Source organism: Gymnogyps californianus, chromosome 2, assembly GCF_018139145.2.
Source record: "Gymnogyps californianus isolate 813 chromosome 2, ASM1813914v2, whole genome shotgun sequence".
Classification (NCBI taxonomy): domain Eukaryota; kingdom Metazoa; phylum Chordata; class Aves; order Accipitriformes; family Cathartidae; genus Gymnogyps; species Gymnogyps californianus.
In genome coordinates, this window is record NC_059472.1 from 58,003,014 (window position 1) to 58,020,118 (window position 17,105).

General features: G+C 36.8%; 1 protein-coding gene across 2 annotated transcripts in view; it reads right to left on the reverse strand.

The window, feature by feature from the left end:
* The window catches only part of PTPN2 (protein tyrosine phosphatase non-receptor type 2), a 33,666-nt gene that overhangs the window by 16,034 nt on the left and 527 nt on the right, over positions 1–17,105 (reverse strand). For both annotated transcript variants that reach the window (XM_050915707.1, XM_050915706.1), the window contains exons 2-5: positions 14,057–14,147; positions 6,219–6,319; positions 5,502–5,600; positions 4,188–4,325 (exon numbers count right to left, since the gene is read on the reverse strand). In XM_050915707.1, coding sequence (XP_050771664.1) covers positions 4,188–4,325; positions 5,502–5,600; positions 6,219–6,319; positions 14,057–14,147 — 429 coding nt within the window. The remainder of the gene's footprint in view (positions 1–4,187; positions 4,326–5,501; positions 5,601–6,218; positions 6,320–14,056; positions 14,148–17,105) is intronic.

Genomic DNA, 17,105 nt, shown 5'->3' on the forward strand with positions numbered 1-17,105 from the left:
AGGAAGTTGACGCCTTCAGTGCCAAGTAAAATAGCTGAAGACAGAAAAATGCTGGTCTGTCAAATGTCACACACTCCTTATAAAAGCCTTCATTTCATAGTTTAAGGGCTACTGAAATGGTCTAACATATGAAGGTGTAAAATACACCTACAACCCCACAGTGGTCCTGTATTTAATGATCATGCCTTAAGTGCACTGACAACTAATTTGATCACATAAAAATGAGAAGGCACGCTGTAAGGGCAATAGTCTAAGCACTGAAATTCAAAATCTTAAATCAATTTTTACCACAACCTCTTCTATTTGTTCATTCTAATGCTTGGCAAAATGGTTTTCAAAATGTACATAAAAATGGCAATGAGGATAATGGGGCTAAATAATCCTCACAAACATTCTGTGGTTTTTTTCATAACTAGTGCATATCCTGTAAGTCAACATGGTAATAGCTATGCCCATTGAATCTGCAAAACACTTGACATTCAAGTGAATCTGGGTTCTCCTTTCCTGTTAGACACCAATACCTTTCCTGAGTCTTATTTCTGTGGTCATGAAGACCAAAATTAATCCCTGTTGCAGTTTGACAAAGTGATACGAGGACATTCCACAAGTTTAAAAGCAAGTATATGCCACGTTTCAGAAATCCCTTCAAAATACTATAGGAATTAGATACATATACACACCCATATACAAAGATCCCAGATCCCAGAACATTGCCTGCCATTAGATTGCTTGCCTCCACAAACAAAAGATCTTCTCAGCACATTTAAACTTTTGGGCATTGTAAACTAGCAGCAAAGCAAATCTTATCTTCTTGAACTACATTGACTCTTCCTGGTTCATCCACAGGATCAGATAGGAAGGGTCAGCAAGCAGTCTTGTGTCACCTTAATCTGACAGCAATGGCCACGCAGAGGCTTGGCACTAAGCTGAGAATCCATTTTGCTAATGGGTTTTTTCCAAATATTTGCTATTTGCAGAGGACTCAAGATTCCACTTGGGGTTTATTAATGGTCCTTACTCTAAAGTATCATATCACCAGTGTCACATCAAATCTAGTTCATTTCTTTAAGTCCTTTCTCCTCCAGCAAATATTTTCTTTGCAAACCTCTCCTTTGGCTGCTTTATTCTTATTTCTAGGAACCCAGTCTGAGATACATTGATCAAGGTTCCTCCAGCAATTTCAACTCCTTTCCACTGTTCCATTTCCTCACCCAGTCAATCCCTGGTTTCCCTCAAGTACTGATGCTCATTTGCCCTCCCATAGCTTCCCTGAATTCCCCAGTACCAAGCTAGTGGGGTTTTGTTTATAAGCATTCATTATGTGTCACATTGTATCTTTCTCTAGGCTGTCTGGGTTGCCACATCAGACATTACTGAAAACAGAAGTTTTCTTCCTCTAAAGACCAGCACTTATCCTTGTGACAAGGAAAGCTAAAAGCAGCAATAAAGAATAATATAAAAATACATATTCAGCACAAGGTGGAGTCTTCCAGAAGTTAGCTGTCAATATCTAACAATTCTCCCATAATATTGTCACAAAACTTAGCAACCCCGTCCAATAAGGTTATTTTACAGATTTAACAAAAGGCTCTCAAACACCTAACTATCACTTCTCCAGTACACTGGGAGACTTTGCTTCAAATCACAGACGTGCTATAGCTTCTCACATAAATGATTACGAATTTTTAACACGAGCACAGTATTTTCCTTCTACCCTTATTTTCCAAAAGAGGCAAGGGTTTGTGGAAGCCTTCACAGCCAGTCTTTCCTCAAGGAGAGTTCTGAACCTGAGCAACTACAGCAGAAAGCAGCAGTCAAATTTCAGAAGAGCTGACAACTGACACCAACAAAACGATGGACGATACACAATGAACCATGGTGGAAAGGCAGCTTCAAATTCCTATATTCTAAAGTGCAGACTGGGTCAGGCAAAAAATAAGGAAATTCCGCAATAATCACCAGCAAGACAAAGCACATCAGTATTTTCAAAACTTTTGGAAAGATACCAGTAAACACCATCTCCTCTCCAAAGCTTTATTGGACTACACTAGCCGCAACAGCAAAAACAAATGTTTGCCTAGAACAAACAAATCAAACCACCAAATGCCTTGATCTAATCCTAAAAACCAAATATTGCCCACTCCCCCCCCCCCGCTGCACAAACCCCACCTGTACTTCTAACTTAACAAAACCATCAACAACAAAAACAACCAAATATTCAGAGGTTGCTTCATTGGTAACAACATTAAACAAGCACGTTACTTTTCATTCATGTCTTTTGCTTATGTATTAGAGAGATTTGTTGCAGTAACACAAATTTACTTGAGTTCAGAATGGTTGTATTATAAAGACAATTCTAGGTCTCTCTGTTTTCAAGGAAATACTAAAATTTCTTAAGTATTCCTGGAATTCAGAGTATATTTTGTTCGTGAGTCATCTTATATTCCAGGCATCAAGTGGCTAAATGTCTTACTATGCCTCCACCAAAGTCCCCTCCAGAATAACTTGTATAAACATAGTTAAGCTCACATTTCAAGTTACTGTGAATACTCAGTTCCCACAAGTTTTATGGTATAATTATCAAATTCTTACAGAAGGCCGCACTTAACATTTGCAGTGTTATTCTAGAAACTATGCAGTTCTTCTGTTTGAGTAACCAAGTATGTGCTACTTCTTGTAGCTGTTTCATATAAAAAATATTCTTTGGCGTTAAGGCTTCACGAATATTATAGGAGTGCTAGGGCATTAAAATAAAAATTCAATACAGTAAGTTTGCTAACTATTTGTGAAACTGGTTTGCATGACATACAAGAAACTCTGTACAGCACTGATGGGCCTGCATTACCAGCCCAAAGCAAACCCAGAAATTTAAGTGCTCAATAGCTCCAACTCAAAAGTCTACTACAGTATACGTTCTACTGTTCCTCAAAGGATTTCTGCATTTTCCAGCTAATGTTATGTCCAAACATACACATATCATGAAAACTGCATCTTTTGAAAATAGGAAGTTTAAGATTAGGGGCCAACGTCAGCGAGACAATTCCACGAAGAAGCCTTTTCAGTAGTTAGGAAAACTTGCCTCAGCTTTCCAAAAAGGACAGTTACTCTTTCTCAGGCACTAGCTTGCAAGCACTACTACTCTTTTCTTTGCCTTTGCTGTCAATAAACAAACAACTAAACAGAAATTCTTCAGGTCAGTAGGACAGAATTTCATAAAGCTCTTCTTACATTGAATAGACCAAGGAACAACATGCCAAGTTTTATCATGTTGATCTCGTGAGGGAGGTTTCAAATTAACAAACATTATCTCAAAGTACCACTAATAGTTACTATAAATTCAAATAATTTTGACCAAATATATCAATGTTTAGTTGTATAAAACAACATGCAAAGGAACATCTTCTGGCTTTCCTTTCCCAAATCCACTGACAAGACAACCTTGAATAAAACTTGCCATACTAGCACTTTCAATTAATATAAGGCAAGGTTTATAGGGAGAGAGAATATCTTACAAGACATAGCTGGAACAAACAGACAAGCTCTTCAATCCTGTCTTCAGCTCTGAAACAGAAGCAGCAAATTCCAACCCAAGCTCAGGCCAGGAACAATTTTTTTGAGCTTAACTTGATTAAATTGTCAAAGTGCTTAATTTTTAAGAGAAAAGGATGGTTGGTCCTGTGGAGCAAAAGGGGAGGTAAGCAAGAGGAGATAAAGTTACCTATCTACAGGCGGTAACCACCCCTCCCCCCAAAAACTTAGATAGCTGGACTGAATTATATGGAAAACTAAAGTTCCGTTAAAAAAATAGTTATTACCGAGTCTGATTTCTGATATTCAAAAGAAATCAGAATTCTCAACTCCTAGGTTCCTCCTTTTAGGGTATTTCTTACAGCTCCTCTTAGAATCACCACTACCATCAATTACAATTCAGCATGTTAAGGTACTGCCAAATGGAAAATATAAGTATAAAAATGCTGAAGCTGTTATCTCTTTTAATATATAGAGTAATTCAGGTCTAACTCACTTGCTTATATGCCACACATACATCATCAACATTATCAGAAGCAAAGTGCATTAAAATTTTCAGTGTAAAAGCTCAATCAAACCTGTAGTGACCATATGCTAAATGGTTTTCATTATATACTTAAGCCCAGGAATATGAGCTATACAGACTGAGAAAAGCTTACGTTGATATTTTCTAATTGCAGTAGATGTACTGTGTAATAGGATTTGACGTCTTCAGATACTAGCCTCACACGGAATCCTGTTTCACTGAATGTCATAACTTCCTCTTCTTTTGTTGGCCAGTATTGTGCACACTTCACCTAATTTGTTTTTGTAAAAAAGGAGAAAAAAGAAAGAAACAAGAAAAGAAAAATCTGGTTATATCCTAGTATCTTGGGCTTTGCATGACCAGATTCTGAGACCCCATTATTCAATAGAGTAGACTCAAGTGCCTGCTCCCAGTTTGAGGAATTCTCAAAGTCCATAATGTTTACAGCCAAGTTACTACAATGGTTTCAGTGGCTATTATGCATTCCAGCTTTATCTGTTTATGCTTTCCTTCATCGCAGGGCTAGCATGTTTTGAGATATACCTTAACCCTTCTCCCTCTCTCCCCTCTAGTTCTCTACAGTGAACAGAGATCTTTACTCGGCTATTTTAACACTTTCCCCCTCCATTTCTGACAGGCACACCTCCACATTTAAATAACTGATATAACACTTCCAGTTTTCCCAAGGCTTGCTGAATACTGGAAGATTCTAGTGAAACAAAAGAATGAACTAACAAAGCAATGCAAAACTGTCCCTTGTCCTTTATTCCTCTTGCCCTGCACTTAAACTTTCTCTAGGAAAATTTTTGCCTAAGAAAACAAGTGACTTTTTAATGGACTAGTCAAATCTTTTTCACTAACAAATCTACTCTGAAGAAAAACCATAAACCTCAAATGACATGCGTTTAAAATCCACAGTGGTTTTAGGAACATTAGCAGAAAAACTACATCATAACAAAAGATTCGTGTATTCTGCATGTATACCACCAGCTGTAAAGAATCAAAAATAACTACATCAGTTTGACAGTTGCTGGGCAGCAGCTTGTCTTCATTGTTACAAACAGTTAAGGTCACTAAGTAACAAATATACTACTCCGTTAGATTTAGAAGAAATAATCTAAAGATACTTTAATTCAAACTTGTTTTCCCACCTTCCATTTTGTTCTAGAGCATCTTACACTGCTTCTATTCCATCTTATTTCTATCTGCACCTCCTCCTTTCTCAGGATGTTACTTTCACCTTTCTGGATGTGTATTTATTAGATGCTGTTTTCACCAAACTGAATTTTGTGTCTTAGCTCCATCACTTTAATGTTACATTAAATACATGTTATGGTGTACACCAGTGAGAAAGTCTGTTAGTTCATTTAACATAACAATCGAACATTGTTCAACTGTATTAAAATTATGTGGCTTACTTTACAACTTTAGGCCTAATATTACTTACCGATTCTTTTTCAACAGTTCTGTTCAGCATGACAACTGCTTTGGTTTGTTGTTGCCATACCATTAGCCAAAAATGACAACATGTATTAGGTAGTGGACCCTGTGTAGTAAAGAAAAAAAATAGGTGTGAGAATGTATAGGCAAAGCAGTGTTTGAACACAGTTAATAGTTCACCGTGTGAAACAGGAAAAAGTCTTCCTCTGGAAAGTTTAAACAAATTATTAATAGAATGATAGAAATAACAGGCAAGAAAGTAACCACACTGCACAGATCACTCCAGTACTTAAAAGTTTTTTGTGTGGTTTTTTTGGGGTTTTTTTTTTAAGAAAACAAACAACAAAACAGTAAGAACTCGGGGAAGGGATGTTTCAGCTTGGGCATCAATACTATTGTGCTGTTTGAAGAAAAGCTACTGCAGGCATGCTCAGAACATACAAGACGAAATAAGAGGTAAAAGTATTGTTGCAACCTATTTCCAAAAGAACAAGAAATACTTGAAAAGCTTTATATACAGTAAATTATTCATACTTAAATATTCCCTTTAGCTTTTTCTTAAAATATAAAATAACGTGTTCACAACTAGATCAAACAGGCAGTTAGTATGAGATATATATAATTCACAGAGACAAGGAACCATCCAAATACAAATTATGACTGTACAAATCCCCCTCCCCCGATTCTCAATCCCTGTAACAACCTAGTGATTGGTACTACTTACCTGTGTTAAAATGTAGTCTCTCTGGGCTTCTTCTATGACTACTAGGCTGGCATTGATATAGTCATTCTCAGCGTTCTGCAGTTTTACACGACTATGATCATCTAAAATTCAAAGAAAATTAAGAATTAATGATGCACCCGTCTTCATGAATACTCTCTAATAGGCAAGTTTAGGTCTGACAAGCAATTAGAAATAAATTCTGCAGTGCTAACCAAATGGCAAACTATAAATATATGTGAAACTAATTTCTCATGTAACTTTGATAACTGCCTGTCTCATTCTCCCCTCAGCATTCCATCAGAGTAATTTCAGGCAGCTATTAATAGAAGCTGCTCAGAAAACTGGAATACCCAGTTTTCTTTAAAAAACAACCAAACAAAACAACCCTCCCACAAATGCCTAAGGATGCTCACAGCCATCCCTTAACAGTTGCATTTCCTTAATACAACAGCACCACAACCCACAGCAGGCAGCACTCTGTCCTATCACACCAGATCACTCCGCTGCATGGCTTCCTTTAAGTTCAGAATTCCAAGATTTTTGGTGAACTGAAGTTTCATAGGTTGAGCTAGAATCATAACATTAAACTCACATAGCTTAAAAAAAAAAACAAAACTCCTTGCAATAATTCAAACCAAGCTTTGATTAACTTAATTTTCCCTGTAATTTATTGTTTAACACTATACAAATAAAAAATACTAAAGAAGGGGCACATGCAAAAATGTATCTATTTAACAAATCTTCCAGTTAAACGAAGCCTAATCTAATTACACAGTTCCAGTCTCTCACGATTACACAGGCAAGACAGAAGATTCCCCTATTTCTGACAGAGGCAAGCAAAGGACTCCATTTAAAATTCTAACATTAATATGAGATAGATTATCAGACTGTCATACTAAAACACTACATAATAAATAATCACTGTGGCTGTTCCTAGAACCTTTTAGTATCTGATTTATCACCCTCTAGGAGACATTTAGGTAATCAGACTTGTTCACAGTAAGTAATCCTTCAGCCATTTATTAGAACTATATTAAATAAACAGCATTTTTAGTTTAAAATTTGTACACAACTGCATGCCAGGAAATGAGATCCAACTGACTGCAAACCCTCTGAAGCTCAACTGCCTAGACTGTTTATGAGAAGAGTAAATAAAAAACAGCAAACTAAAATGAATTTAAGAGACTTCAACACATTTCAGGAAGAGATGGAAGAGATTCCATAAAGAAATTGACAGCTGAGAGTGAATTACGGTGCAGTTTTTAATCTACATTCACCTGGTCTAACCCACAAAACTCATTCAGGGTGCAGACTGATGGCACAGCTGCTGTTAAAATGTCAGCCTACTTTTCCCTCTCCTATCCCTGCACCAAAAGGCTAACTTTCTTTTGACAAACATCTTGGGAAATGCACAAAATCCATGAGTTTTGACATGAGCAACTACCAAGTTATCACACTCAGTGCAGCTATGATAGTTGAACTCAGATTAAGTCCCTATATCACAGCCAGTCTATACAGCACAAGGCTTATCTAAGAAATCCATGAATATGACCCCAGATAGGCAAAAAGCTGGTGGGAATCAAAAAATAGTTACTGAATTAGACTCTTGTTCTATGGACTGCTCATGTGATTTTATAAATACTTCCCATATGTTTGGAAACCTGGGAAAAGTACATTTACTAGGTCTTAATCTGCTTTTGTACTCTCCCTCATCTATCTGCTATTGGCAACTGTCAAAGAGCATCTTGCTGGATTCAAGGAAAGAAGTCAAGAGTAAATTACTTTTTTTTTTTTTGAAGGACTGAGATTTGGGGTTGTTATCCTAGCTCCTTTAGCTGCTAGCTTTTATATGCAGTCACACACAAACGTGCAGAGAACAGAAATATGCGGAAAACCTATTTTTAATATAAAAGTATGAGAAAGTTACTGGTTTAGTCTGTTTTCATTAGCATTCCAGCTGTAAGGCAACACCATCTTGACTTTTAGGAGTCTTAAAACAATTTATGATACATCTGTATGAAGAAAAAAAATATTATAAAAGCCAAGACACAGTAAAATGAAGACACATGCATTTTAAAGTAAAATGTATCTCCTTGTATTTTGTCTGGATAGGAAAGTGTTACTTTTTCCTTTCACGTATCACTTTATGTGAAATGTTTCTACTGGAGAGAAACCAAGACCTTTGTAAATATTACATGTCATTTGCCAACAGGAAAAACTTAAGATCTTGTTATAGTAAATCACACATACCGGTACTAGTGTTCTCGGAAAGATGACGTAAGCAAGCACTGTTAACAGTTTAATCACCCAGCAGCAGCTGCTGTATTGCTGCCAGTAGCAGATAACTGCCGAGGCCCTAATGAGCTTTCCTACACAATCCTTACACACATTTTCAGCCTTATTTTTTCCTTCTTATAAATTCTGCTTTGTAAACATGGCAAATAAAATTCTGAAAGTTTTTTTAAAAGCCCCTTTAACAACTAATTCTATGCACAGACAGCCTCCCTCCTCCTCCCCAACTAAAACAGAGACGATCCTACAAATACACTGGCATGCACTCCACAGGACAAAGAAAGCCACTATAACATATTGATTTCCCTTCTTTCAAGGGAAAAGGTTCCTAAAGGACACAATGACCTAGAAACCTCATTCAAGCCCTGGCTTGCTCTTCTGAATTAAACGAAGCAAGCCAACTTTTGACAGTGAGTTAGCTGTAACATATTTCCCGCATGTAAATCATTTCCAGTTACAAAGTACTTTAGATTTATATGAATGATAAACCTATCTTAAATCTTATCTTAAAGATTTATCTTAAATGTTGCCATGCCCACAGCAGCTAAAATATAGTACTAATTTTCTGAAGTGCTAATTCCCCTATTTCAACAAACTATGCTGCCTGAAAAGGAAGTGGAAACTTTAAAAATGCTTCTCATTCTGGCTCCTGCACTAAGAAAACTACTCCCAGAACGACCCTGTCCGAGATAAGCAAACTCTTATTACCTACTTCAAGTGAAACCCTGTCCCACTGATATCACTGACAACACCCCTCGTGTCTCAAATAAGGCCAAGACTTCACATTACACATCAATTTGCCCACTCCCTGCTAAAAAGAAAATGACATATCCAGTTAAAACCGAGATACAAAACGTTTGGCATTTTACATCATACAGTTCTTGCAGTTGGTTAATGAAAGGGTTTTATTTGAAAACAACTGTGTTTCCAGAAGTAAAACCACTGTATAACTTCAAAATTATCTTTTATCCAAGAGATCTCTCTGGCTCCCCAAATATAGAGCTATTAACAACAAAGGAGGGTGAAATGCTACTTAGTGGATTAAAGAAAGTCATAAATAAAACATGTAGCTATAAGCCATGCCAATGACCCAGTCTGACCCTTTCCTGCCTACCAGCAAACCCCCTTCATTTCACTAATCTAAATCTAGTCTATCTGAGCTGCTAAATTATTCAAATTACAGTATTCTGTCACTAGACTTACAGTCTCAAGTTTCAGAGGTAGCCTAAGGCAAAGGAAAGGCAAAGTGACTTTTCCCCACCCTGTCACTGGTTGTATGCAATGAATACCATCATATCAATCATGGCTTAGCTCATCACCGAAATGTATTCATACTGAAATATATGCACAACTACTGCACAGGATCCTTACAGTTTTAAGCAGGACTGTAAAAAAAAAAATTAAGATACAATAAAGTTGAGATCAGTATGTGCTATAAAATTCCGCTCTTCCCCAACCCCAAAGAAAGAAGTATCTCCAAAAGCAGCATGTTGAGTTTATTTATACCATGTTTCTGGTAACAAGATGTTTTAGAGATTCATTAGATAATGTCATAAAAATCATCAATGTCAGCTTCTAATATGGACAACAAGAAGTGCAGCAGGCTTATTTTGGACAGAACATCTCCCTGTTCTCAGCACATACACTCGAAACACAACAGAAAGGGAACATTTTTGCTATTATAATTAATCAGCACCATGTGCAAAACCATCCACATCAGCTCCAACTCTGTTCCCTGTAAAGCACAACACTCTTCACGTTCCTCTCTCCCTGGTATATATTCTATGACAACTGTAAGCCAACGGTTGAAAGGTCCAACACAAAGTCTACTAATGGCCACAGGAGGAAAACAAGAGAAATCACTACCTCTCAAGATCCTCTAACAGCAACATGATCTAGCAAGCAAAAATATTCAGATGACCTAAGATGTTGGGCTACACACCACATTACAAAGGAACACTAAAGATAAAACTGCGTAAACCCCCATCTACCCTCCAAAAGCAAAGGGAAAAAAAAAAAAATCCTGCCAATTTTGCTGAGGGGATTTCCTTCTTGCCTTTAAATCTGGGAACACAGTAAGCAGATCTCTAAAGGTGTTTACAGTCAATCTGAGACACTAGACTCCACTGATATCAACTAAGGGTAAGATTTAGAAGGAAAGTAATAACAGAAATCTTAGAGTTTCATTAAAGTTATCAATAAAGAATAATAACCTCACAAGTTATTTTCCTCTTGTAACAATGTTTTCTGAGAAATGGTTTCATCTGTCAGGAAATGACTGGCTGTCAAACCAAACCTATTTCAGATTAACTTCCTGTTTCAATAGTACTACATAGCCAAAATATTCCTCTCCCTATTCTAGACTAATACCAAACTGCTAGACTGCTATTTTTTTTGGCTAGGCAGTTACTCTTGAGGGCTTTTACCCAACCAAACTTAATACACACCATAGCTCTTTAGCGATCAAAACTGGACACTAACAAAAATATTTATGAAACTGGAGACAATGTGAAACTCAACTGTAATGGGTAAAGATGATTAGCCTTTCCCAGCTAACAGAAGTCAACTTTTACCTAGAAATGTATGTAAGGGACACAAAGTGGTTTCAGTGTACCTGTCCTGCATATTATGGTTGAAATGGGGCAAACCAACCCAAAGCATTTTCTCCTGCAATTGTAATTGACATCTTTTCCATAAGACAGAATAATCTTTGCATTTCCTCTTGCAGACATACCACCTCAGATTTTAGACCGGCTTGGCTGCTACCTAGATTAACAAACCATTTTCTCACTGCTATGAAGAAATAAAACATTTTCCTCAAATTATGTCTTATGTCTTACAATATGGTTAAGTAGCTAGATCTTAAAAGTTTAACTGCTAGTTCTGAAGGCCTTTGACTATCAGAGAATATTAGTATTATCACCTGTTTTTCATCTAAACACTGTTAAACAGCAGTAAAATTTGCAGAGTCAAGGACCGAGATGTTAAGATTGTGTAAGACTGAGTTGTCTTGCGTTTCTGCAATGCCAGTTCCTTGCATACATGCACCATGATTAGATGTGTTCGCCACAGTGACCAAACCACACAGCTTTTACCCCAGCTGCTTTGAAATTTAGGTACTGCTATTTTGGAATGTTATTTATCATATATTCCCTTCCAGGTCTCTTTCTCCTCCCAACTCTCACCATCGTTACAGAAACAATTACAAGTCATATTTGAAAACACACAGATGTAAAATTCAACAGGAATTAGTTCAAACACAGTATTTTGCTCTGTTCTCCTCATACAGCCTTGCTCCTAGTGCCCAGTTCCGCAGGCTATCTTGCTGGCCCAATTCAAACCTCCTTTCTTTCATGAATGCTAAAAACTGAGACATGCCTCAAAGTTCACCATCTTAGTTCAGTCATCATGTTACACTTCATGTCAACTAGCATGTAATGACTCTAACCCTTTCCTGAGCCCAACTACTACTTCAAGACTAGATTTTATCTAATTGTCTCTCTACTCTTGCACAGGGTTCAGGGATTAATACCATCATATAATTAATTTCCTCCTGGCTAAACAAGCATTTCAGAAGCAGGCTTTGCCATGACCAAGACAGAGGTGTTTGGTGCTCCTCACTTTTGTAAAAGGCATGCCATGATTAAGGAAAATTGTGAGCTCCAAAAAACTACAGGAGATGAATACAACTCACACTTCTAAGATATTATTGCAGGCATTATTAGATGCTACTTAAATAACACAATGTCTTTTTATTTATTTATTTTAGGAACACTCTTTTTAAAAAGAAAGAAAAAACACAAATACATTGAAGGTAAGCTGCCATTCTCTTTGCAGTAGTGCCTAAGAAATTAAATCCATGGATGGGAGAAATGGTCAATGCATGAATACAGCTTCTGCCACAGAAGTTGCATAGGATACTGGACCCAGGAATAGAACTTGGGTCTCATGGGTTCCAATCCAATTTCCTGCCTTCTCTTCTTACAACCCCCATCCCAATTTAGGTATGAAACAGAAACTGAACAAAACATGATCTACTTTACCACCAGTAAGATGCTAATGCTGTGCTGTAACAGGACAACAAACGTAAATACCTCTGCATAGATCAACAAAGGACCAGCAGAGGCCTATCTCCCTTTGCTGAGCATACAGCAGAAGTTAGTAAGCCTTGACTAACTTGAGGTATCTTCTTCAGAGCTGCACATTTCTCAAACAGACCATACTGGGGAATGCCATGCAGACACAGCAAAGAGGCTGTGCACTGAACTCTTAAGTTCAGTTTCATCAGAGTGCAGTATTGAGATTCAGCGTTAAGCCAGACTGGATCCATTTGGTGCAAATACACTGTGCAAGTTAGCATTCCCGCAGCAGTGTGATGAGCAGCACACAGCGCTGCATCTGACCAGCATGAGTCAATCCAAGACCCTTTCTGTATAATTTTGAGAAGTGCTATGCACATGCTGTTACCACAACTTTCAACTGGAAACAAGGAGTTCAGCACTTCTCCAAATCTGACAATAGGTATTCAGATTAGGCTCTTAAACAAAAAGCCCCAATACATCAGCAACCCTTGGAAAATTCTAGATCCAGTAACAAGAAGGTTTTTATGAGCTTTTGGTGCTCTGGGAAACTTCTTACTAAAGAACACACAAACATTTAACCTGTTCCAACTTCAGTATTTTGTAGAAAAATTAAGGCTGTACTGAATATTTTTCCTAGTCCTTTTGAAACTGATTTATCATAGCTTTCTCCAGCTATAACTACATATTGATAATCTTTTCCTCACATGTCTTTTTATAATGATTTTGGATTACAGTTTCTAAAGTAAATGCTCTTGAAAAAAAGTCCACAACACCTCAGTAGCAAAGAAGCTGGTAAAAAAAAGCTGTCTTCCCCTGAGATGCAAGATCGTTATGTCACAGAGACCATTTTATGGCAGTTAGTAAAATACAAAGCACTCCATGCCATATCTATGTGCATTGAGAAAGTTAAAGAACAACTTCATGCATACATTCTTCCAAACAGACACAAATAACAAAATCTCAAGTTTTTTTTAAACCAACAGTAGAAATTGAGTGACTTATCCACACAATCTTATAAATGTGCAGAATCACTTAGCCCAAAAGGAAAGTGTTTGTGTTAGTCAAGGTTTATTAACTTAATTTCTGTGCTCAGCAGATGTTGATTTTTTTTAATGACAGATAAAGCAATATTAAAAAAATAGTTTCCTTATGAGAAAAATATCTTTAAAATATTACTTTGCAGCTCACAAACATTTACCTATATACTATATATAATAACTATGATTTGCAATCATCTCTCATTCACCATTCAGCACAATGAGTTTAACAGCCAGACTTTTCTCCCTTGTTACACACATTTGCATACGTGTTACAAAAAACACATTTATCATAGGATACATGCCTACAGAAATAAAATACAAAACCTACAACGACCACAATTTATTACCTACAGTGTTTAGAAGTAAACTGGGTAAGTAAAAAGTCTAGAAAGTTTACTGCAATAATTACAGAAAAGATACTTACACGGACTAACATCTCTGTATCTGTTTCGATTTCTGTTTTCTGGATATTTTGCAACTCTGTGAGGGTAGTCACTGGATTTATGTCGAATTTCCTTTAAAAGACAAAAAATGCAATTTACTTATAGCCAGTAAGCTGATTAAGGTTAGTGTTCTACATATCCTATTGTAAGACTTTCAAGCTTATTAATTAATCAAGGTTATTAGTAATTAACATTTTTAAACCAACCTTTACTACACCTAGTGTTTTTTTCACTCAGAAAACATGTGTCTCGTTCTTGGCCAAGCTGTCGCCATGTAGATCTTCCCACACTGGGCTAACACCACCAAACATAAGCGCAATTTGGTAAGCAACTGATGTAGCAGGAACAAAGGGGAAAAAAACCCAGATATTTATTATGCTTACAGTTTACCTCAGACTTGCACGTTATCTCCCACAGTAATAAGAGACTCAGCTAGAACTAACAGCAGTATACTGCTAGCTCCTTTACATCAACTGGCAGCATAAATCCCCACAAAGGTAACTGAACTAGTGAATGATTTTATGGCTGCTGTCAACAGCCACAAGATTATTCTTGGTGGTTTGATGGTTCAACCCATATAGCTGTAGTTAAACATGACCCAATATGAAGGAACAATTCTAGACTCACAAATATCAATGTGAAATCACAGCCTGCTTCTCCCCAGGCATTAATACAAACCTTTCAATAATCTGCATTTGGAAGATATTCAAATATACTCATTTACACACTATTTTAAGGAGCATACTGTTCACACACTCTGAATGTTCAGTTTTATTAATTTTTTGTCTCTGAGTGCATCTTTTCCACAACTTCACTAAGATATACAGATTTACCTTATGTAGACAACTGAAAACACAGCTAAAGTGCTATTGACGAGCAGCCTCCAATGAACTGAACTATCCTTTTGTATCTCTGTACTGATGCCATCTCAGCAGACATCTTGTACGATGCAGAATTAACAATATTTTATTCTGAATTCTCCTTTTGTTTTTAGATGGTTTTGCTACATGTGATCATTATGTCCCAAAGAGCATTTAAACTTCTCTTTACAACCAAGCATTCTCTGGTCTTCTTTATGTTTCCACTATCTTCTCTGTCTTCTCAAGCTTCCTAAATAGTCTATATATTCCCAGACAATGAACGCAGCCAAAAAGGACTTCAGTGGAAATCTAACCTATGTAAGGAAGCACCACTTTTTAGCATCTGGTGCGTGACATTACTTAAGTGCAGTGCCAACCTGTAAAGAACCTAAACCACAATGTGGAGCAGCAAATGTCAAGCACCAATGCTCTACATATTTGTATAAAAATCTCTTGATCTATTAGACAACTGATTTTTTTTATTTTGATACAGCACACTGGAACTTGTCTTCTCCTCTAGTTTATATGGCTTACAAGCTTTGGGAACAACCACATGCACGTTGAATAAATGCATCTGGCAGGCATTCACAATCAAGTTCCATGAAACGTAAATTTTGTATTACTCCATAACAGGATGCAACATATTTTGTTTTTAAAAGCACTGGCATCCTCTGTGCACAGAAACAGACCTGCAATTTGGTCAAGAAACATTAAAACAGCTAGAAACACTACTACAGTGATGGGGGGGGATGCTTGCTAAAAAGAATTAAATCTAAGGAAGTTTAATGACTAGTTCTAAAATCAGTTTTACCACATACAATCCAGCCATCACAAACTGGAGAAACAAAGCAGATGTCAGATGTAATGTAAGGCATATTACACAAGAAAAACTTGCATTGAAAAAAGAAAGTGAAAATCAGTATTATTTATTCAGTCATTAATTCAGATTGGATAGGAGCTCCGGGATTCAGCATAAATATTCCAAGCTTCACATGACTTTACCACAAGTCTTGGCAAATTCATGGAACTGAAGGGCAAATATACAAAACTGGTCTTCAGCAAGAAGAATAAAAAAACGCTAATACCCAACTTTTTTTTCCTTCAGAGAAACTTACACTTCTCAGGGCAAGTATGTATGTTTCTTATACAACACTATCATAGGAAAATACCTTCCTAAACAAAAACTCAGTGTAAAAACAAGCAGTCAGCAACTAGAGTATTTTCTACAAGTTTGTGCTATTTATAAAGAGAAAATAGCAAATGATGTTTTTGTTTTTAAGCAGATCTGTATTTTCTAGTTTTAATATAAAACAAATGCGTTAAGTACCCTGAAAAAATCCTGAGTTTGCAAAATGTACAAAATCAGGGAAACATAAAATTCTAATACAAAAAACTTCATTAAAAAATATTTTACAGCATAGCTGTAGAAAAATTAGGAAATCCATATACAAAGTTTAGCAGAGCTTAATATACAATTTTCTCTTCAGTTTACTTCTCCAAGTACAACTAAATAATATTAAAATGACTTGGGAAAGCTAACTTGTTCAGTCTGGATATACCAGATGTAATATGCGTGTGTACTTTCTACCTCATGAAAAATACTGGTTGAATTCTTCCCTTACACTTTTATCTCACTAACTTAGCACAGTTTATTTCTGCTATTCCCTGTTAAATTCAAACCACAGTTCAGTTCCATAATACATGTCTAGAGATAATGTGTATTTGAAATACACATAAATCAAATACACTGCTAATTTAACGGAGAAAAAGCACAACTTGAAGTTAGTAAAGAGAACTTTTGGTCTGGGTTGTTTTTCCTCATTTGTGAAAGAGCACTGTAAAATACATACTGGCTCATATAACTGCTCTACTATTATAAGCTTATAGATAAAGTCTATTTTATGGAACTGACCCAAAGACTACTGTAGCAAGTTAGTAATCTCGTTGTTTCTAGAGAAAAAGGGCAAGTAGCGTATTTTCTGAGAGATAATCGTGCAGGCCTCCTGCAGACGCCAAGCAGGTGAAGGCAGCGGTAACAGGCGGGTGACGAGGGTGAGCGGGTGCCCGAGGAACCGCTGCGCAGCGGTTTCAGCGGCAGAGCCGCAAACCCAGGGGCGACGGCAAGCCTTGGCCGGATCGGTATTACCAGGTATAACTTTCCACTCTGCCT